This window comes from Sordaria macrospora, chromosome 3 (assembly GCF_033870435.1).
Source record: "Sordaria macrospora chromosome 3, complete sequence".
In the NCBI taxonomy this organism is placed as follows: domain Eukaryota; kingdom Fungi; phylum Ascomycota; class Sordariomycetes; order Sordariales; family Sordariaceae; genus Sordaria; species Sordaria macrospora.
Window position 1 is genome coordinate 1,588,288 of NC_089373.1, and position 19,940 is coordinate 1,608,227.

General features: G+C 53.7%; 5 protein-coding genes across 5 annotated transcripts; 2 read left to right on the forward strand and 3 right to left on the reverse strand.

Annotated features, from left to right (window-relative positions):
- Positions 1-17: 17 nt before the first annotated feature.
- Positions 18-2,148, reverse strand: SMAC4_03771 (uncharacterized protein). The gene is made up of 2 exons (XM_003347625.2): positions 1,395-2,148; positions 18-1,334 (listed from the first exon to the last, which is right to left on the reverse strand). Exons 1-2 carry the CDS (start codon positions 2,004-2,006, stop codon positions 264-266), a joined length of 1,683 nt encoding a protein of 560 aa, XP_003347673.2. The 5' UTR covers positions 2,007-2,148; the 3' UTR covers positions 18-263.
- A 400-nt stretch (positions 2,149-2,548) lies between these two features.
- On the forward strand, positions 2,549-4,190 carry SMAC4_03770 (uncharacterized protein). Its single transcript, XM_024655581.2, has 3 exons — positions 2,549-2,733; positions 2,813-3,834; positions 3,895-4,190. The coding sequence occupies exons 1-3, from the start codon at positions 2,608-2,610 to the stop codon at positions 3,977-3,979; spliced, it is 1,233 nt and encodes a 410-aa protein (XP_024511456.2). The 5' UTR covers positions 2,549-2,607; the 3' UTR covers positions 3,980-4,190.
- A 40-nt stretch (positions 4,191-4,230) lies between these two features.
- On the reverse strand, positions 4,231-8,964 carry SMAC4_03769 (uncharacterized protein). The gene is made up of 2 exons (XM_003347623.2): positions 6,936-8,964; positions 4,231-6,875 (listed from the first exon to the last, which is right to left on the reverse strand). Exons 1-2 carry the CDS (start codon positions 8,662-8,664, stop codon positions 4,531-4,533), a joined length of 4,074 nt encoding a protein of 1,357 aa, XP_003347671.1. The 5' UTR covers positions 8,665-8,964; the 3' UTR covers positions 4,231-4,530.
- Positions 8,965-11,152: 2,188 nt separating this feature from the next.
- On the forward strand, positions 11,153-13,346 carry SMAC4_03768 (mitochondrial 54S ribosomal mL40 domain-containing protein; the record flags this gene model as incomplete). Its single annotated transcript, XM_003347622.2, has 4 exons — positions 11,153-11,291; positions 11,851-11,996; positions 12,069-12,101; positions 12,319-13,346. 4 exons carry the CDS (start codon positions 11,153-11,155, stop codon positions 13,174-13,176), a joined length of 1,176 nt encoding a protein of 391 aa, XP_003347670.1. The 3' UTR covers positions 13,177-13,346.
- Positions 13,347-14,028: 682 nt separating this feature from the next.
- SMAC4_03767 (uncharacterized protein) lies at positions 14,029-17,768 on the reverse strand. Its single transcript, XM_066090000.1, has 4 exons — positions 16,133-17,768; positions 15,839-15,917; positions 15,381-15,587; positions 14,029-15,319 (listed from the first exon to the last, which is right to left on the reverse strand). Exons 1-4 carry the CDS (start codon positions 16,165-16,167, stop codon positions 15,029-15,031), a joined length of 612 nt encoding a protein of 203 aa, XP_065946438.1. The 5' UTR covers positions 16,168-17,768; the 3' UTR covers positions 14,029-15,028.
- Positions 17,769-19,940: the final 2,172 nt, after the last annotated feature.

Consider the following 19,940-nt stretch of genomic DNA (forward strand, 5'->3'; position numbering starts at 1 on the left):
AAAAAAAATGAAAAAAATGAGAAGAAACTAATATAAGAGAACATAACTCCCAGAAACCCATAAAAATGCACCACCAGGCGTTTAATGGCCGACCTTATCCGCTGCTGCCCAGTTCCAATAGCCGAACCCGACCCAATCCTCGCTGGGTCTACCTATAACACATCACACCCAGCGCAACTATTCTTTCAGATGATGGTTAAGGCTTCCCAAAAATAGGCCAAAAGCAGCCCCGCCGGCAGACGCGTTAGAAGACTGGCAAGGTGCTACTGATTACCAGCGCCAGCGCCAGCGTCAGCAGCCCTTCCTCTAGAAGAAAACCCTCCTCCACGGTCTCCCCGGTCTCCCCCTTCCCTCCTCCTGACAATCCTGCGACCCTTCATAACTTGCACATTCCTGTACTTGGCATACAGCTCAAACACGTCCCTTATGACGACGAACAGACAGCCGCCCGCCAGACTGCGTCCCCATCTCTGCTGCAACAGGCCACCGGGCCCTTGCGACAGAATCGTTCCCCTCTTGAAGAAACCGGATGTGACGATGGGCTTGGGTGGCGAGGTCCACGATTTGGGTAGTGCGAGGCGGATAAGCTCGCCCATGCCGTACGAGATGAAGGGGAAGAGGAGAGACGTGACGACGTTGTTGACGATATCTGTGAGGGAGAAAGGGGGGAGTTCCACGCCGTCTCTGTCTCTGTCGTTGTTGTTGTTCCTTTCCCGTCGTGCACGTGCTGCAGGCTGTGGAGGAGGAGCTGCGGCCGGAGCCGGAGCTGGTTCTGGCACCGTTGGGGTTGGAGGGCGGGCTTCGGCTTCGGCTTCTGCTGGCCATGGAACTTCTCGGACCTGACCTATTGCTTCTTCGAGATGACCGGCAATCTCCTCATTATATTGGGTGTATGGCGCCTCCGGGGCATCAACCTGAAGGAAACTATCCTCTAGTTGGCGGTCGGCGGCATCGTTATCGCTGTCGGCATTAGCGCCGATTTCGATGCGGACATCAAGTTCTGCTCCGCCATCATCGGGGGTGTTGCTGAGAATAATCCAAGCAGTACGGCCTAGGTCTAGGAGGTCGGACAAGATAAAGCGGCTTTCACGGTCCCGGTTTTCATTGTCGTGGTTGTTTTCGGACTCGGTAGCGCCGGCGGCACCATCGGTGGGCTGAGTCAAGTTGTTTTCAAGACCCCGTAGAGCCCGGTTGAGGCGTCTGTCGATCGGCCTCAGCCAGTAATTGTAGAGTCTGTTATAGGTCATGTGTACATAAGGCATCATAACCATGGCCCACGTCGGAGAGGGTGGCCATGTCGGGTGATCGTCCTGGGCTATGAGTAGTATGCCGTACTGTTGATCTCAAGTCAGCAATGACCATAGAGATTAGGATGGGGAAAAGGGTTGGCATACCATGGCGGAAAATGGCACAAAGAAGAAGTTGGCCAGAAAGGGCACTGCTCGGCTGAGGATGACAGCCGGAGCGATGGAAGACATGGTCCACAGCCTCATCATCATCCTTCCCACCTGTGCACTTCTAGCCCCGGATACGGAAATAGCCTGGCCAGGAATAACTTGGAGGCCTACCCACCTGAGGGCCGTCTCGTAGCCGGCAAAGGAGGAGGCAGCGATGACACCGTAGGTAGCAGAGCTGGCAAAGGTACCGCTAGCCACCATTGACGCGAGTATAATGGGCGAGACCTGGCTGAACTTTCGGTGTATGGTCCTCCGCAGAGCGACGACATAGTCAAATGGTTCCTCAACCTTGAAGGGGGCCTTGCATTGCGGACAGCTCACGCCGTCCCTGTTGTTTTTCTCGTTGTGGTTCTCCTCGTACCATCGTAGAAGGCATGTCTCGTGAACTGGGAAACTGCATGTACAAGGTCGGACGACCGGTTCGGTAGTGCGCTCGCCCTCATCCTCGAAGCAAATGCAGCATCGCTTGAAGGTGTTTGTGTCGGAACGTGTGAGGGGGTTCGGTACGGGGGCCGAAGCGGCTTGTGAGCCGGTGTCTGGCGTCGCCATCGTCAAGTATTTCGGTGTGTGGGATGAAGCGGTTGCCGCTACCGGTAAGCAAAATAGATGCCGTGAATGGGTAGTATATATATATGGGTATCGTGACGACGGATAGAATAGGGTTCAATCGACGGCGGGAAACCGTAACAAGCTGTGGTTCAAGTCAGCAAAGCGCCGTGGCTCCACATGGACGGGGGACCCGAGGACGAGATATATACCTCTTGGAATAGTTTCAGGGAGCAAAGACGCCTCCTTCTTCCTGAAGAGTTATGAAGATGGTGTAAGTAGGTAGGTGCAGTAACCGCAACCGCGACCGCGACTGCATTTGACGGAGCACATGCGTGACATCAGCGAGGCTCCACCCAACGGGACTGATTACATATCGTGACCCCAAGGGTTCGGGTTTCGGTTGGGGAGCTGTACAGTTAAACATGCTATATGGTAATTTACTGTAGAGCGTCAAGCTAGGCGCCGGACCCCGCAGTTACCCCCATTTGGGTGCTGTGTGGGCAACTGGGCCGTGACTGTCCCATCCAATTCTAGAAGCGTCCCGCGGTTGCAGGGGCAGCCCCTCAGCGCCCGCCGTGTCCCCTCCATACGAGTGTGCTGTATGGTACAGACCACCCGCCCGCATCCATCTTTCTTGTCAGGTCACATCTCTATCCCAAGACTCGAGCTTCACGACTTTCTCTCTTTTTTAGATACCTCCAGATCGACACCACTCACATTCAAAATGGTATGCCACATCCTGTCGTCTCCCTCTGCCCACCCCGTTCGTTCTCTTGAACAAAATGCTGACACTTGCGACTTAACAGACGACATCAAAGCAGCGCCTCGCGCTCGCCATCTGCGACTTCCTCAACACCTCCCTGACCGACGGCACCCTCCAGGCCGACGACAAGGACAACGTCGACATCGCCGTCAACTGCATCGGCGAGGCCTTCGGCGTCGACCCCTCGGACAAGGCCGCTGTGACCGAGGCCATCGGCTCCCAGAACCTGCTCCAGATCTACTCCGTCTACGAGAAGCTCAAGGCCAACAAGCCCGCCGCTGCCGCCGCCTCTTCCTCTTCATCTTCCACCTCCGCCCCTGCGGCCAGCACCTCTAGCAATGGCCCCACAGAAGAAGACAAGAAGCAAGCCGAATCCCTCAAATCAAAGGGCAACGCCGCCATGGCCCAGAAGGACTATCCCACCGCCATCGACTTCTACACCAAAGCGCTCGCCTTGAACCCCGGCAACGCCGTCTACCTGTCCAACCGCGCGGCCGCCCACTCCGCGGCGCGCGACCACGAGTCCGCTCGCGCCGACGCCGAGGCCGCTGTTGCTATCGACCCCAAGTACACCAAGGCGTGGAGCCGTCTCGGTCTGGCGCGCTTCGCGCTCGGCGACGCCAAGGGCGCCATGGAGGCTTACCAGAGGGGTATTGAGCACGAGGGTAACGGCGGCAGCGAGGCGATGAAGAAGGGCTTCGAGACTGCCAAGAGGCGAGTGGAGGAGTTGGAGGCTCAGGATGATGCGCCTGCTGCGTCTCGTGGCGCTGGTGGTGCCGGTGGTGGTATGCCTGACTTGAGCAGCTTGGCTGGTATGTTCGGTGGTGGTGCTGGCCGCGGTGGGGGCGCTGGTGCTGGCGGTGGCGGTGGTGGCATGCCCGATCTTAGCTCCATTATGGGCAACCCCATGTTTGCTCAGATGGCCCAGAACCTGATGAGCAACCCTGATATGATGGCCAACCTTATGAGCAACCCCCGTCTCAGGGATATGGCGAACCAGTTCCAGGGCGGCGGCGGTCTCCCTGATATCTCTTCACTCATGAACGATCCCAACGTTGCCGACTTGTGAGTCTACCCTTTTACCCTCTAGGTGAAGAAGTACGAAAATACTAACGAGATTGATAGGGCGCGCTCGTTCATGGGTGGTGGTGGTGCTGGCGCTGGCGGTGCCGGTGGTGCTGGTGGCGCTGGTGGCGCTGGTGGAAGGTAATGGGCAAAGGGAACTGTTGATGGATGATTTACGATTCTTACGGTATTCTTTTACCCGCTTAGTTCAGGTATAATCAAAAACAAGTTTGCATAACACGGCTTTAAGAGGCAGCTGCTGGTGACAAGACTGGACTTATGGCATGCTCATACCAGCTGTGAACACTTCTACATCGGACCAATGAGGCACCAAGTTCACAAGCGACCCAGAGCGTTCGTTGACCGCGATAGTGAAATTCGAGTAAGGAGATAATAATTGACGAGTCCTTCCAGACTACGAACCACTATTTTTGGTATTTTGACTACCACCCATATATACAATTTCTAACTAGACACTAAACAATCCCTTTTTTTCCCTGCCCGCCCAGCATCTACCATAGTAGGATGAAACCCTCCGTCATACTCCGCAATCCGCAAAATGTTGAATCTCCCTTCCCAACCCTGATTACCCTATTTTCTTGTAACTTTCATTTGATCATATCTGTTTACGTTTTTTATCCGTGTGTACCTGTTCTCTCGTCTCATCTGTTCTTCATCATCTCATAAAATCATTGCTCAACCAACCCAGCGTCTGGCGCTCCTGAACATCCTCAACCAAGGACCGAACTCGCTCCACTGAGCAAGCTGATCTTCAGGAGCATAGCTCGTCACGTCAGCCATAATGGTTCTTTCGGGGTGAGGCATCATGGCCAGAACACGGCCGTCCTTGCTGGCCACACCGGCAATACCCGCCGGGCTGCCGTTGGGGTTGAAGGGGTACTCCTCCGTGACGTTCAGGCGGTTATCGACGTAGCGAATGGGAATGCCGTTCTGCTCGGTAAGAGCCTGGAAGTCAGCCTGCGAGTCAAACTCGGCGCGGCCTTCGCCGTGGGAGACGACGATGGGGAGGCTGGAGCCGCCCATGCCGTTGAAGAAGACCGAGTTCTTGCTGGCCTCGCCCTCCTCGATCTTGACCATGCTGTAGCGGGCCTCGAACTGGGCCGAAGCGTTCTGCACGAACGTGGGGAAGTGCTCGGCGCCGGGGATCAGCGACCTCAGACGGGAAAGCATCTGGCAGCCGTTGCAGACGCCCAAGCTGAAGGTGTCCTTGCGGTTGAAGAAGGCCACGAGCTCGGCGCGGGCCTTCTCGTGCAGCAGGATGGACTTGGCCCAACCCTGACCGGCACCAAGGACGTCACCGTAGGAGAAACCACCGCAGGCGGCAAGACCAACGAAGTCGGCGAGAGAGCGACCGTTGATGATGTCAGTCATGTGCACGTCCACGGCATCGAAGCCAGCGGCGCGGAAGGCGAAGGCCATCTCGGCGTAGCCGTTGACGCCCTGCTCTCTGAGAATGGCGACGCGAGGCATCTTGCCGAAGAAACCAGTGATGGAGGCAGTGAAGGGAACGATGTTCTCGGCAGGAGAATATGTAAGGGTGTAGGAGAGACCAGGGTCTTGAGAGTCAAGGAGAGCAGCGTACTCAGAGTCGGCGCAGGCCGGGGTGTCTCTCAGCTTCTGCATCTCGTACGAGGTCTTGCTCCACCACTGCTGCATCTCAGCCCGGTCAAGGGTGACGAAGGGTTTGCCCTCGCCGTAGCGAATGGCGAGTGTCTGCTTGGCAGTGGGCAGAACGACACCAATCTTGCGGATCAGGCCAGCAGGAGGACCGCAAGTGGCGAAGCAGCGCTTGAAGTTGGTCTCATCCTCGGCACGAACCTGGAAGACGGCACCAAGCTCCTCGTTGAAGAGCGCATCGGTGAGATCGGCCAAGCTTCCGGACTTGGAGACACCATCCAAGGTCAAGTCGACGCCGCAGCGACCGGCGAACATCATTTCGGCGACAGTGGTAATCAAGCCACCATCGGACCTGTCATGGTAGGCAAGGACAACGCCGCTCTCATGGAGCTGAGAAAGAGCATCAAAGTAGTCCTTGAGTAGATCCACATCGCGGACATCAGGCGCCTCATGGCCGATGGCGCCGAAGGACTGGGCAAGAGCAGAGCCGCCCAGAGCCTTGAAGCCCTTGGCCAAGTCAACGAACAGTAGAACGGTCTCGCCAACTTCCTCCACGCGGCGAAGCTGGGGAGTCCATGTCCTGCGAACATCCTCAACAGTGGTGAAGGCAGAAATGACGACGGAAACAGGAGCAGTGACGCTCTTCTTGACCTCGCCATCCTTCCAGGAAGCCTTCATGGAAGTGGAGTCCTTACCAACAGGGATGCTGATGCCGAGCTCAGGGCACATCTCCATACCAATGGCCTCGACAGCCTCGTAGAGAGCGGCACCCTCACCGGGGTGGTTCACAGCGGCCATCCAGTTGGCAGAGAGCTTGACGCGCCTGAGATCGCCACGCTGGGATCCGCCCTTGATGTCGGCAGCACCGAGGTTCAACAAACTTTCGGCAACCGCCATTCTGGCAGAAGCAGCTGGGGAAATGAGAGCAAGAGTAGGCTTCTCGCCCATGGCCATGGCCTCGCCACCCTTGACGCCATTAAGGCCAAACGACGAGAGGGTGACAGCAACATCGGCAACAGGAACCTGCCAAGGACCAACCATCTGATCACGCACGGTAAGACCACCGACTGTACGGTCACCGATGGTAATCAGGAAGGACTTGGAGCCAACAGATGGGAGCCAGAAGACACGCTGAACGGCCTGTCGGAGAAGGTCCTCGTCGCTGGTAGAGTCGCCAAACGCCTCCTTGAGGCTGGCAACAGGGTTGAAAGCAGGCCACTGGGGCTTCTTGGAGCTGACAATGCGCTCGAGCTTACGCCCCTTTGGGAAAAGAACATTCATAGGAACATCAATAGGACGGGGGTACTCGTTGGACTGGTTGTCGCTCAAAATAAGCTTGGAAACACCATCAGCCTCCTTGGAAATGACAGTTCCGACGTCAGAGAAGCCACAACGTTCTCGCCCTGTTATATGTTGTCAGAATTGCCAGATACAGATGACTCGGGGAATCAGTGTGGACTTACGGCAAATGTTCGTGAAACGCTCCATGCCATCGGGGTTGACGAGCAAGACATAACGCTCCTGAGCCTCGTTACACCAGATCTGAAGAGGGCTCATGCTCTTGTCGACGCACTCAACCTCGCGCAGCTCAAATCTGCCACCGAAGCCAGCATCCTGCACAAGCTCGGGCAGGGCATTCGAGAGACCACCAGCACCCACATCGTGGATCATGGCAATAGGGTTCTGGATGCCAAGGGCAACGCATGTGTTGATGACCATCTGGGCGCGCCTCTCCATTTCAGGATTACCGCGCTGAACACTGTCGAAATCAAGATCAGCGTTACCCTCGCCAGAGTCATTGCTCGAAGCGGCACCACCACCCAAACCAATGAGCATAGCGGGGCCACCAAGAACAATGACGTGGGCGCCCTCCTGAACGTCGGATGGGTTCTTGAGAGCATGCTTCTCCCTGACGGTACCAACACCACCAGCAATCATGATGGGCTTGTGGTAACCGCGGAACTCACCCTCCGCCTTGTTGTCATCGGCGGTAAGGAGAGTGCGGAAGGTACCAGTAAGGCAGGGACGGCCGAACTCGTTGTTGAAGCGGGCGCTACCAATGGGAGCTTCCAGCATAATATCCAAAGCGCTGGCATAGTGGGCCGGGCGGCCGACGTCGATCTCCCAAGGGGCAGTGTGATCGGGGATGTGCAGGTCAGAGACCCAGAAGCCGCAAAGACCAGCCTTGGGCATGGAGCCTCTGCCAACGGCACCCTCGTCACGGATCTCACCACCCGAACCAGTGGCGGCACCGGGGAAGGGAGCGATAGCAGTGGGGTGGTTGTGTGTTTCGACCTTGGCCAGGACGTGAATCAATTCCTTGTTCAACTTCCACGAGCCAGTCGAGTAATCGGGGGACCAGAAGTTGACGTGGTCACCCTCCATGACGGCAGCATTGTCGCTGTAAGCCGAGACAGTGAAGTCGGGGGTGACCTTGTGGGTGTTTCTGATCATCTCGAAGAGGCTCTTGCCCTTGGAGAAGCCATCAATGGTCCAGTTGGCATTAAACTGCTTGTGACGGCAGTGCTCAGAGTTGACCTGAGCAAACATGAAGAGCTCAACATCGTGAGGGGGGCGACCGAGCTGGGAGAACTTCTCGACCAGGTACTCGATCTCGGACTGGTCAAGCGCCAAGCCACACTCTTTGTTGTATTCTTGGAGGACCTGGATGGGGTCCTTGCCGGGGGCGAAGATGTCGACGACTTCCAGAGTCTGGGGCTGGCCCTCGGCAAACATGGAGACCAGGTCGGGGGCGTCGGCCGAGAAGGTCTCGGTCATGCGGTCGTGCAGAACATCGCGGAAGGTGATGTTCTTGTCGTTGAAGGGCTGCTCAAACTCGATGTGGATGAGACGGCCACGCTCAATGCGATGGATCTCCTTCTCGTAGCCACAGACCTGGGCAATGCTGGTGGCCTTGGAGCTCCATGGCGAGAGGTAGCGAGGAGTCACATACCACTTGCGCCCGTAGCCAATGTGTGTAAGATGGGGGGCGGCCTGGTCGGCAGAGAGAGGAAGAAGCTGGGCGAGCTTCTGCTGGGCGGAATTGGCATCGCCAGCGATGTGCGCATAATAGACCCAGACGCCCGAGACAGACGAGACCTTGATGGGGGCGGTCTTGTTGATCTGCTCCTTCAGCTTGACGGCCTCGGAGGCCGTGTAGCAGGAGCTGCCCGTAAGAGTAAGGAACTCCATTGTTGGATGGAGGGGGAGGCGCAAAGGCGCAAAATACCCAAGGAGGTATGTAGGTAGGTATATGGGTTGATGAGGTTGGTGAGGTTGTTGTTTTGGATTGGCACACAGCCAAACGCTTCTCCAAAGGAGGAGAGATGCGTTCGGGAGGAAGAGATCTTCTCCAAAGAGAGTCTGAGAGGCGAGAGTCACGGTACGATGCCCAGGCGGGGTGATAAGATAAGGAAGCAATGGGAGTCACACTCACACCATTCACTGGACTCCGCTGAAAGGTCGCTGGAGTCGTGCGGGATGCCACTGAGATGGAGTCTGCGATGGTGTACTAACCTTGTCCAAAATTTTAGGTGGGGTTGTTTTACCCGAATTCCATGTTGCTGATTGGCTAGCCCGCGTTAAGCGAAGTGTCCCCGTCCGGTCCAGCGCCCCGTTACACCCTTGTTCGGGGCCGCTTCCGGTCCACCGCCCTCCGCTGATCGGCGAATCTGGCCGGCCCATCCACGCCTCAAGGCATCGGACCTGCGCGTTTCATTTCGGTTGACGGGGACGATGCCCTCCGTTGTTAACCGCACCGCCCAGCCTCCGGACCGGACATGTGATGATCTCGCCTGGCCCAGTACGGCTTCATCTGCCAAGCGCCCATTGTTCCTCTCAAGCTTATCGTCAGCCTCGAACAACGAGTTCTGTTCCGCCCGTTCAGCTTTGCAGAAACACGGATGACGTCACTCGTGTCAATGTAGGTCTTGAGACCAGCACAGTCAATCATAGAGGTTCAGACGGGCTTCTTTGAGGCTGTAGGACAACGATGATCATATGGGCCTCGTGTTGTTCGTAAAACGCAAGCGCCAATTTCGGGTAGGTACCTTATTTACACATTGAGTTGTATTTCGGTCAACCGAGTTGCACTAGCGTATCTGTAGCGAGCTGGTTTAGGGAATATCTCATATACGATCCTAACCCTCTCCCTGATCGCAGGCCTCTCTCTCTTCGAAAGACTGCCCTAACTTCGGATCAAGTTCGTGTTCTTCCTATCGAAGCACATATGTATGACTGCACGCCAATCTGTATTGACCCCTGCAGCTCGAGAAATACATGCCGTGTAAACGTCGAGTCTACTTACCAGCTGAACCGAGGGTTAATAGTGTCGAGTGTGTCTACGCACTGTACCCCGACAGCTGGGAGAATGGGCCGCCAGGCTTTTGACCCTGACAGAACACGGTAACTTTTGGCTTCAATGGAAAGAACTGTAATTTTTGTAATGGAAGGTTCCTGAAAAATGTCGGACAGCCTAGCAGTGCTTCCCCCCTGGCTTCTTACACTGCGTTGCGGCTCTGCTGGGATAGGTATGCTTGACCCCTTTTGACGACTAGCGACTTCATTGCAACGTCGTGAAGGCGGTTTTTTTCCAATCGGGCTGCATTACATCCCAGTCATTGAAGGTTTCTAGATTACTTAACATTCAGGACTCAACTTCGACGTGTATATGAACCGGAGATGCTCTTGACCATCTGCCATCAGTCGACAACTGAACCAGCATACAGTTCCAACAACAACAACCTGGGGACGACGGATCTCATCACTACTTCTCTTCTTCACTGCCTTCGGTTGTCTCAAAATTTACCTAGCATGTCGGTGATTGATGGTCAGCGAGTCCTGTGTTAGTCAGGCGTCTCCAACAAAACTATTTACCTTGAGAGAATGCGGTAGGAACGGGCTGAGGCACAGACGGACTACAGGTGAAACTCTGATGTTGGAACATCATTATCGTTTCTCTACTACTTCACAGTGGGTTACGGATAATGTGTGGATGTGCACATAGTATAAGTCAACTCCTGTTCTCGAGTGTTCTTGTTGAAGCCGAATGCATGACGGGCCCGTCTTCCGCCTCCTCTCTCAGCAAAATCCATTTTCTTCCACAACATGGAGCTTCAAGATGTTTCTGCGAAAAAAAAAAAGAATTGATTCTGCGACTATTCAAACGATCATGTACAACATTCGAGGTTTGTTAAAGTTTTCGAAACGTGGTGTATCTTGCTCCAATCGCCAATCTTGCGGTTGCCGGCTGGGAGCGGCAGGCAGGCGGGCAGGAAGGCAGGTCTTGGTTTACGGAATGCTTCACGTGCGTTGAACTACCGTCTACTTCTGTTTCTTTGCCTGGTTCAAGTATTTGTTTTCTTTTGACGAACACCCGCTTCCCGTGCCTGTATGAATTTTCGTCTTACGCTTTCGTCTCCAGGTATGTCTGTGACAACCTTGGAGAATTGACCGCTTCTCACGACGATGGATCATTTCCAGTCTCAGCATGCATATGTGCCGGAGAACAAATCTCAAAACAGTAAAAAAGAAATATTAAAGCACGTCTGCATGTATAGGTATTCCTGGCATCGCACCACTAGGTTCCTTTGCATCCATCCCTAACGTATTTGAACTCAACACACCTGGCATTTTTCAAACAATCAACTAATCACCAAATCCACAACCGGCAACAACGAGAATGGCACCTACCAAACCATCCAAGGACGACACGCCAACCGACCTTGGCGGACCTTGGTGTGCGCCCGGCACCAAGGAGCAGGAGCGCGAAGTGACAACCCAAACAGCCAAGGTGAAAAGGACCACCACGAAGAAAAATGGTGAGTTGAATCGTAAAGCGAGGAATATAGCGTTGATGATGCGCCCTATCCTCATCCGTTGTTCCCCTGGTTTTCTTAGTCATCTTCTCCTTTTCTTCTTTTTGCTTTCCCTTCCTTCCATGCATGCCAGTTTGTTGACAGCCCTGTTTGAACACCCTTCATAAAGCCTCTTTTTTTTTCAGAGACGAACACAACTTGATGAGTGCCATCGTCTTTTAAACATTCTGCTCTCGACAGTTTTGCTGTTGTCTGTGCCTGCGTCGCGTTTGTCATGCTCCCGGCGTTGTGACATGCCTGCCGAGATTAGCGAAAACTTAATGCTTCTCATTAGTATGGCAAAGCTGTCATGGTGTTTAGCTCACTCCCCATACTTCCGCTTGGATTTCTCACATTCGTGCTTCTCCCTACTTCTCTCAACTTGTCATTGAGGTGTCTCGGCCTTGCTACTTCTTTGCCGAGAGCTTCGAGCTGGTAGCAAACACCGTGCTTTAATGTCCAGCACATCCCGTCTTCCCAGTGTTACCATTTTTTCTTTTCCACGGAGCTAACCAACTAATAGGCAAGCACTTGCCGCGGAAGGAGCAAAGGCGCGACATGGACGTTGATATCGACCAACTCCGTGCCAAGCCCCGCGTCAACTCGTCGATGGCTAAACCCGCAGAAAGTCAAGAAAGACAGGCAAGAGAACATAACTCAACCAGCAAGGTTAGTCTTTAACGAAAGTCGTGGTTGATTGTTCGATGGAAGAACAAGTCTTTAACTAACGCGACTTACAAGGCTGACATTGAGGTTGTGAAGCCTGTCGTGACTGTGAGTGGTCTAAGTGGTTCGAGGTCGCAAGAGGTACATCCCCACAATTTATTTAAATCCGGGAAGCTTTGTAGCCAATCACATCTTTGGATGGCATGCCGCATTTGTGGGGTCAAAGTCTGCAGTTTTGCGCCGGCTCCGTCGCTCCTGCCGGCCGTGACCCGTCCCCCGTGCCGCCCCCGTCCTGTACTGACGGTCGGAACTTAGATCAAAGCAGCGGCCTCGACCAAAACAACACCGCCAATCGCCCGTCCCATCAAAACCGCCAGCACCACCGTTCTGTGCGGGACGCGAGCGCAAAAGCGACTACAAGTACCAAGAAGAGAGACAGAGCGCTTCTTCTTGCGTTAACGAAGCATCGACGACCACAACATCGCGCGCAACAACCAGCAAACGAAGTTCGAAGCGCAGCAACCAGAAATACACGATACCGATACTACACCCGCGACTTCGAGTCCCCAAATACACGCAACGCAACGCAACTATGTCTTCAACATTCACATCCCTCCGTGGCCTAGCCACCCGCCTCTTCGCCGCCGGCGCTCGCCGCCCTTCCCCATCATCCCTCCTCACCAAGCCGGCGGCGCAACAACAGCAACAAACCGCTTGCTACGCCACCAAGGGCAAGTCCGGTCCGCCCGCCGGCATGTTCTCCGGTCAAAAGGCCGGCTCCGCCAAGAAGAAGGGAGGGCCTAAGCAGGTCGACCCGCGCATCATCAACATCCTGCGACACTTTGCCGTGCTGTCGCCCAAGCGCATCCCGCCTCCTTTGAGGTTTGGCCGCAACAGATATCTGCGCCACTGGACGATCCACCGCGGCTGGCTCCTGTTCCGTCGCCAGCTGCGCGAGCAGCGCGAGCGCATTCTCATGCAGCAGTACCAGAGCATGAGCAACGCGTGCGAGGAGCTGCGCAACACCGAGGGCCCCGGAACGAGGGAGGTCGGATACCTGTATCGCGTGGCAATGCTGAAGCAGGGCGTTTATGGATTGAAGTCGGTGCCGATTGAGTATGCTTCTAGGGCGTTGGTGGAGACGCCGGCTAGGCAGGCTTGGAACCATGACTGGAAGCCGTAAACTTGAAGCTGGGAAAATATTGGGGGGATGGATAAGGGAAGGATATGAACAGGATGGAGGGTGGAGGGGGAAGGTTATTTGGTATGGACAAAAGAGACAGTTGTAACAATCTCGTGGAAAAGCAACAAGAAGGATGGAACGGTACGGGACGCTGGACCAAAAGGGGATTTGATGGGTTTGATTGTACGAGTAGGGAAGAGTAGGGATTTTCTATGGATTTGCTACGACTTTGTTTCTCGTCATTTGCCCCCCCCCCCCCCCCCCCCCCCCCCCCCCCCCCCCCCCCCCCCCCCCCCCGTCTGGTTCTGGTTTTGGTTTTGTGGGCGTTGACCATGATGTCCGTCCGTCTACGATTGGGAACGGACGGGGGACATATTGTGACCCCGAGGACGACCGGAACCGTAGGGCGAGATTCATGTTTGTCGAGTCAATGGACGAGAGAGAGTCTTGAGGCCCGCAACCTGGTGGTTTTGGAAGGAATTGAAGGAAGAAAACTAGCGACGAGGCCCCGGGACAGCACAACGAGGCTAAGCCACGTATGTGCCTGTTAGCGCGTGTGTATTTGTAAAGTGTATAAGGATCTGTCTGGCTTGGTAGGAAGCAAGGCAATACAGCCACATATGGCTAGAGGTGTACTACTGGATGCCTCATGATAAAGTACTTATGGTGAGTTTCTTGATGTCCAGTCGTTGCTTATCTCCGTCGGGGTCTGGCTCATGCTTCTCGTTGCGTGTCCCTAAGGTACTCTGTAACTTCGCGCAAGAAGCTGTCAACTCACAGCTATGACAGGGCGGGGATGCATATGCCCGCTCAGCCAAACCTAAGCAACATTTCAGCTCACCATTCACTCAATCGTCGTGATCTCCCAGCGCTAGCTGATATGTATGGAATTTGGAGTCGCATAGAATCGGTATCTGACCAGCAGTTCTAACTCCTTTGCAACATGTTTTGCGGATTAAGAATGATGATTGCCTCCGTCCTTGATGACTTTGTTTCTCTTCCCCCAACCATAATCTCCCTTCCACCCCCTTTCCCTTCCAGTTAGTTTGCACCAGATCTCCGCGGTTCGTATAGATACTTGAGATAGAAAAGTTAAGATGGCATCCCCATTGACTTCTTTCTCTCTTTGGCCTTTTTGACACCCAAATAACACAGATGATGCTAGATTTCGCCAATAGCCGCAAAATTGAATTGCGCTGGTGGTGTGAGATGTGAAACCCAGTGGGCAAAACTTGTGTCAACCACGTTGTGTTTTGTTGCCCAAGTCATCCAAAACCCTTTGCTCGGTTAGCTGATAGGAAGAAAACCATGACAAGAGAAGGAAAGTCTAAAGCCATATTAATACATAAGATATGTCTGAGAACAAGGCTGGATGAATTTTTCACGAGCCGCGTCCCTAACTCCTGCTAATCATCTGGCTGAATGAAAATGAAACCCATGTGGATCATTATGCTCATTTTTCATCCCGACATTCGATGCCATGCTGAGCAACAAGGTTGATGTTGGGGGGATTGTGAGGCGAGGTCGGACCCGCCAAAGTTGGCTTCAGTGAGTTTGGAGAGAGCGCGTGCGTCTGCTGAGGTGCGGAGAGTTCAAACTGAAGAGTCCTCCTACCAGGCGAGTGCGGCCATTGCTCTTCTTCCCAGCCATAATGGAAGCCTTGAGTGGTTTTTGGTTCCAGCTGCCGTTCCCTCTCGATTTTTGAAGCCAATATACCAGTCATTCGTGGATCAAATCTGACCGTGCTTGTCTCGGCTGCGGCCGCGCTTGTTCTCAGATTCTTGCGCAGGATCGTCCGAGATAAAGGATGGCAAATGGACAGGCTTCGAATGGGTCCCCCATCCCTTGCTCCTTATAGAATCACACAGCACCCGCTTCCTTCTTTCTTCTCGAACGTTAGAAGCGCCGCTCGCGTGGCTGCCTCGAATACGTCGTCAACACCTTCTCCGGTAAGACTGGAACATTCCAGGTACTTTCGGGCGCCGATCTCCTTTGCTATCCTCTGGCCTTCGTCCTCCATCACAAATCGCTGAGATCGCTTCCGCATCTCTTCGATGGCGACTGGATCTCCCCTAAGATCCTTCTTGAGACCAACCAAGATAATGGGAACGTTAGGACATCTTTCATTGGCCTCGGTAACCCACTGTGAAAAGGTCATGGTTAGCATATTTTCTGGAACGATATGCCTCACTCTAACCACCCACCTTGTGTTTAACATTGTCCAAAGAATCTGGCGTGTCGACGGAAAACCCTATTAGAATGACATGGGCCTTCGAGTATGCTAGTGGCCGTAATCGCTCATAGTCTTCTTGTCCGGCTGTATCCCATAGCGCTAGCTGAACCGACTTGCCGTCTACTCGGCAGTCGGTAACGTAGTTCTCGAATACGGTCGGAATCTGTTCATTTTGTTGCTGGTCAGCGCAACGTGAACATGGACAGCGACTGTCGGTACGACTGTATGTGGAGGCTGTGGATGCAATATGCTCAAGAGCACAGGAAGCATTGGGCACGGGGACACCGAAGGCCCGTGCCGCATGTGGTTTCACCAACGGATTCTACTCACATATGTCTGTTCCTCGCGCAGGTACACGTTAGCCATTGATTCAAGATACGGGTGACAGGAAAGGCAGATGTGTATGCAGGATTGGATGTAATAACTTACGGCTGGGAAGAAACCCAAGGTAAAAACGCTGAGTAAACTGGTTTTTCCGCAAGCACCGTCACCGATGATGACGAGTTTCCTGAATCACACGGAGGATTAGCGTCTGCAGATTGGCGCGGCAACCAGTTGCTGGTATGTGTCTGTTCTGAAGGCTGGTGCAGCACAATGGCGGGGGAAGGGGTTTGGTGTTCCAAATTGGGTCACTCAAAGAGCCCTGGGTCGGACTGATTCGTTCCCGTAGATCTCCCATGATTTCAGGAATCGCAAAGCCCAAGCAGACAGGTGATGGCTTACCTGCGGATGACATTCTGAGGGCTGCCTGATGCCATTTTGGGTAATGGCTGTATATGTCCTGAACCTTTTGTGTTTGTCCAAACCAAGCTCACTTCGCCTGAGAGGACTTCGAGCCCCCTGGGTCTCTGTGCTGTCGACGGTGTGTGGTAGGCGATGCGCTTGCTTTGTTCAGTTTCGAATTGCTATCGATGAAGATCTATCGGGATATTCCGTTCGGGGATTGGAGTCGTCGCCGTTGCAACTGTACGAGCAGTTGGGATGAGAAGGGGTCGGTTCGAGAGTATGTCGGGGTAGAGAGGTACGAGAAAGATGCGGTAGATGGGCGGTCAACCTGGAGGTACCGGCAGGCTTGCGAGAGGCCAAGAGGCAGACGAGCGATTCAATCGGGAGAGCGCGCGTTCGATTGCGTTGAAGGCAGAATTGGATGAACGGGTGGGATGGATTGGTGAGCAATTTGGAGACGAGGAGAAAAAGGTGGAAAGGTTGAAAAAAAAAAAAAAAGTGACGGTTCTGTTGGGTTAGAATGAAAGGACCAGGACTGGAACTGGAAATGGACCTGGAACTGCAGTGGAAGTGGAAGTCGCGCGCGCAACCACGGCTAGCGGAGCGGGAAGTCAAGATAGCGGTAGTTGGACAGTGACCAGCGTACAGTGTCAGTGTTCCCGGTCGCTGTCGTTGGTAACCCAGGTGATAAGTGGAAGTGCAAGGTTGGTAAGCAGCAGACGAGTACCTCTAGCAGTGGAAAGTGAGGAGTCCGCAACAATGGAACAAAAGTGGAATTGACCGTAAACTGGTTGCCTGGAATCCTGGACTTGGACTTGAGGTGTTGGTTTCGTGGGAAATTTTGAGGGGAAAACAACGGTTGATAGCTGCTGATCAAGGACGGGGGGCTTCACGCTATGAAGGAGTTCGGCTGTTCCATTGTGATTGAATTCAGAAAGGAAACTGACGGGATGGGACGAGTTACGGCGGCTTACATAAACAAACTGCGAGGCCTCAAAAACGCCGGACTCCAAACGGTACCTGGTCCAGGCGCTCCACCCGACTCTCACTCACCTCAACTCTTATCTTCAATCTTTACGACCCATGACCCCAACCACCACTGCTGACCCCAAGACCGTACAGAAGGAAAGGGTACCATAGCCTACGCCCTTTGCTTGTTCAAACCGAGACCACGGTACTTTATTAGACTCATTCACCACAGCAGCGACAAACATAGTCTAAGTCAACACCACAGTGACCGGCGATATTCGTCAAAGCTCATGTTCGGCCAGCCTGGGATGCTTCCAGGTTGGTGTCGGCCCGACCCCTGTCGCCGCGACGGAGACACATTTGGGGATATTTGGGGAGACACACATAAATTCACGATTCCCAGGCACGGCGCATCAGATTGTTCAACGTAGCGATGCTTGGTGCGTGGCCCCACTAACTCTAGCGATCCAGGGGCCCCTGATTGCTTTCTTGGTTCCCTTTTCAGGATGCCATTGACGACCCTTCATAACAACAGCCAATTCAGGATGTGGATGTATGGGAGCTGTCCTGAGCTGTCTGTTACATCCTACCGTCGTCCTACAATACCCTCCAGCAATCCCCTACAATTGGACATTCCGTTACTGTAAATCTGCGCAGTCTTCTCTGCCTCTCACGAGACTCTCTCATGATGTGATGGAACGTCACTCTTTTCCCCATGCGGGATGCTGGCAAGATACAAAAAAAGAGCAGTCCTACCTCGTGTTGACGGGTGGGCCGCTTCCACTTCGAGCTTGTGCTTGTCATCACAGCCATAAACGGCCGCGCGCTGCTCGAACGTCAAGCATGCCAGGGCGCAACGAGCGTTTCTGATAGGTTATGGCGGCGCTGAAGCTTAAACGGTGCTGAGGCTGTGCACTAATTAATGCTTCCGAAAACGACCCCTGAGGCTCGGGGCTGAAGCGAGCCGTGAGCCGCTCACTGCCCACTACCCACTCTCCCGGAGCCCAGCATCGAGAATCCAACATGAAGGTTCCCAAGACGCCGATTGCCGGCAGTTTGTCGACCAGTCAGGCCAGTCAAAATTAACTTACTTTCCGGGGCAAGAGATTTGTCCTTCACGATTCCTGGTCAGTTGTTCCTTTCCGGGCAACAATCCCGTTCGGTGAGCAGGGAGTTCCAGCTGAGTTTATGCTTTGTATACCCTTTTGACACCGAACACAGGTATCCTATCTTGGGATACGGTAGCAGACCATGACCATGGTCAGCCCGACTTGATGGATTTACGTAGTGGAAGATACGTTGTGGCACCCGCATCATCTCCAGATTCGTGACGGTCTAGGAATGCTCACCTCTACACTATGCTTATGGTGAGTACGGCTATCATGGGCTTGGAACGATTTCTTAAGTCATGTCGAGCAGGGACCGGTTCCCCTAATTCAACCATTTCCAATTTAATCCCTGTCACATCAGTGTTGAGCTCCTCGACAGGACTAGGCCCTGAGCCAAAAGGTTTTTCATCTCCATCGTTGTCGCTCTAATTGATACAAGATGTTTCAGGGGTAAGTAAACAAACCAAGGGAAATACCCTAACCCTGCATTCTTGGCAGAAGATGCTTTCCGGTCCCCAAAGACGATTTCAACATCTCTGCCATCTTCTGTTTTATCTGGGCCAATATTATCTTTGGCCATGAAAACTTGAGTACAGCTTGTCAAAGCTGTTCGAGACTCAAGGAGGGTTGAGACGGAAAGGACGTTGTGCGTATTCGCCGGCACAAGATGTTTCAGTGGTCGGTGCTGATGAGCAGTCCAGTGAGAAACTCCCCTTTGACAAGGTAACCAAAACCGCACATGCTAGAACATAACAACCGAATAACGAATTCATAGAGCGCCTACAAGCCATCATGAGAACGTTCAAGCTGGACATCTACCTCGGTGGTGAGATGCAATCTAGTACTCGGTTTGTTTGTTAGCTTGGTACTCCTGGCATGACGGACGAGATCTACGGTATCCCGAACTGTCTCAAAACTCTACAAGAACACTACAGAATGGCAACGTACGGATTAACAAGGCGTATTAAGGTCCAATATGACATGTCGAGGGTCCAAAGTAACATATTCAAGGTAAGATTACGCTTTAATCATAGATTGAAACGAATCAACCAGCTGTAGAAACATTTGAAGTTGACCCAAGGTCTGCAGCTAACAACAAACCAGTAAAGGTAGGTCATCGGCGACTTATCGATAAGATTGTCGCTAGTGCAGGAGTGGAAATTCGAGGACGAAAGCGTCATTTGGCGAGCGTCACCAGGGGCATGGGTTCTTTTGAAAGTCGAAGCTGACAGCACGTGATGGCCAGCCTCGCTGTTTATCATTTGTGGATGGTGCGGGATAATGTGGGTCCTGTCTGAACTCAAAAGTGATGAATGCCGTGGAATCTGAGGCCCCCCGACCCAGCTTTGAAGACAAGACACAGGAGCCCCGACGCGACGCAGCAGGGAAGCGGCGTCTGAAAACATCCGAACAGCACGCTGGAGCAGAGGAGAAGGAGCCACCTTCGCTGAGGGGAAAGTGGAAGGCTGCCGACCCTGTCCGCCCTGGCCGCCCAATCAATCCACGTCCACCCACATCGTCCACTGGCCGTGCATCATTTCAGTTGCCGGTCCCGCGTTCCACTTCCACAGTTCCAATCGCATCGTCTCCAGGCCTGGCTGGGTAGCTGCTCGTTGTTGCTGCAACTACCTTACTGTACCTTTCAACCCACTTCCTTTTTACCTGACCTGACCTTTCATGAGGTGCCCTGTCCCAACAACGAGTATCTTGTAACCTCCACTTCCTCT

Excerpts from the sequence above, each read along its gene's own strand:
- SMAC4_03771 (XM_003347625.2), bottom strand. The coding sequence starts at position 2,006 with ATGGCGACGCCAGACACCGGCTCACAAGCCGCTTCGGCCCCCGTACCG. Across the intron at positions 1,335-1,394 it reads TTGTGCCATTTTCCGCCATG|TACGGCATACTACTCATAGC; the intron begins GTATGCCAACCC and ends TGAGATCAACAG.
- SMAC4_03770 (XM_024655581.2), top strand. The coding sequence starts at position 2,608 with ATGGTACAGACCACCCGCCCGCATCCATCTTTCTTGTCAGGTCACATC. Across the intron at positions 2,734-2,812 it reads CACCACTCACATTCAAAATG|ACGACATCAAAGCAGCGCCT; the intron begins GTATGCCACATC and ends GCGACTTAACAG. Across the intron at positions 3,835-3,894 it reads GATCCCAACGTTGCCGACTT|GGCGCGCTCGTTCATGGGTG; the intron begins GTGAGTCTACCC and ends CGAGATTGATAG.
- SMAC4_03769 (XM_003347623.2), bottom strand. The coding sequence starts at position 8,664 with ATGGAGTTCCTTACTCTTACGGGCAGCTCCTGCTACACGGCCTCCGAG. Across the intron at positions 6,876-6,935 it reads GCGTTTCACGAACATTTGCC|GGCGAGAACGTTGTGGCTTC; the intron begins GTAAGTCCACAC and ends AACATATAACAG.
- SMAC4_03767 (XM_066090000.1), bottom strand. The coding sequence starts at position 16,167 with ATGGCATCAGGCAGCCCTCAGAATGTCATCCGCAG. Across the intron at positions 15,588-15,838 it reads CCTTGGGTTTCTTCCCAGCC|CAACAAAATGAACAGATTCC; the intron begins GTAAGTTATTAC and ends TGCGCTGACCAG. Across the intron at positions 15,320-15,380 it reads TGGACAATGTTAAACACAAG|TGGGTTACCGAGGCCAATGA; the intron begins GTGGGTGGTTAG and ends ACCTTTTCACAG.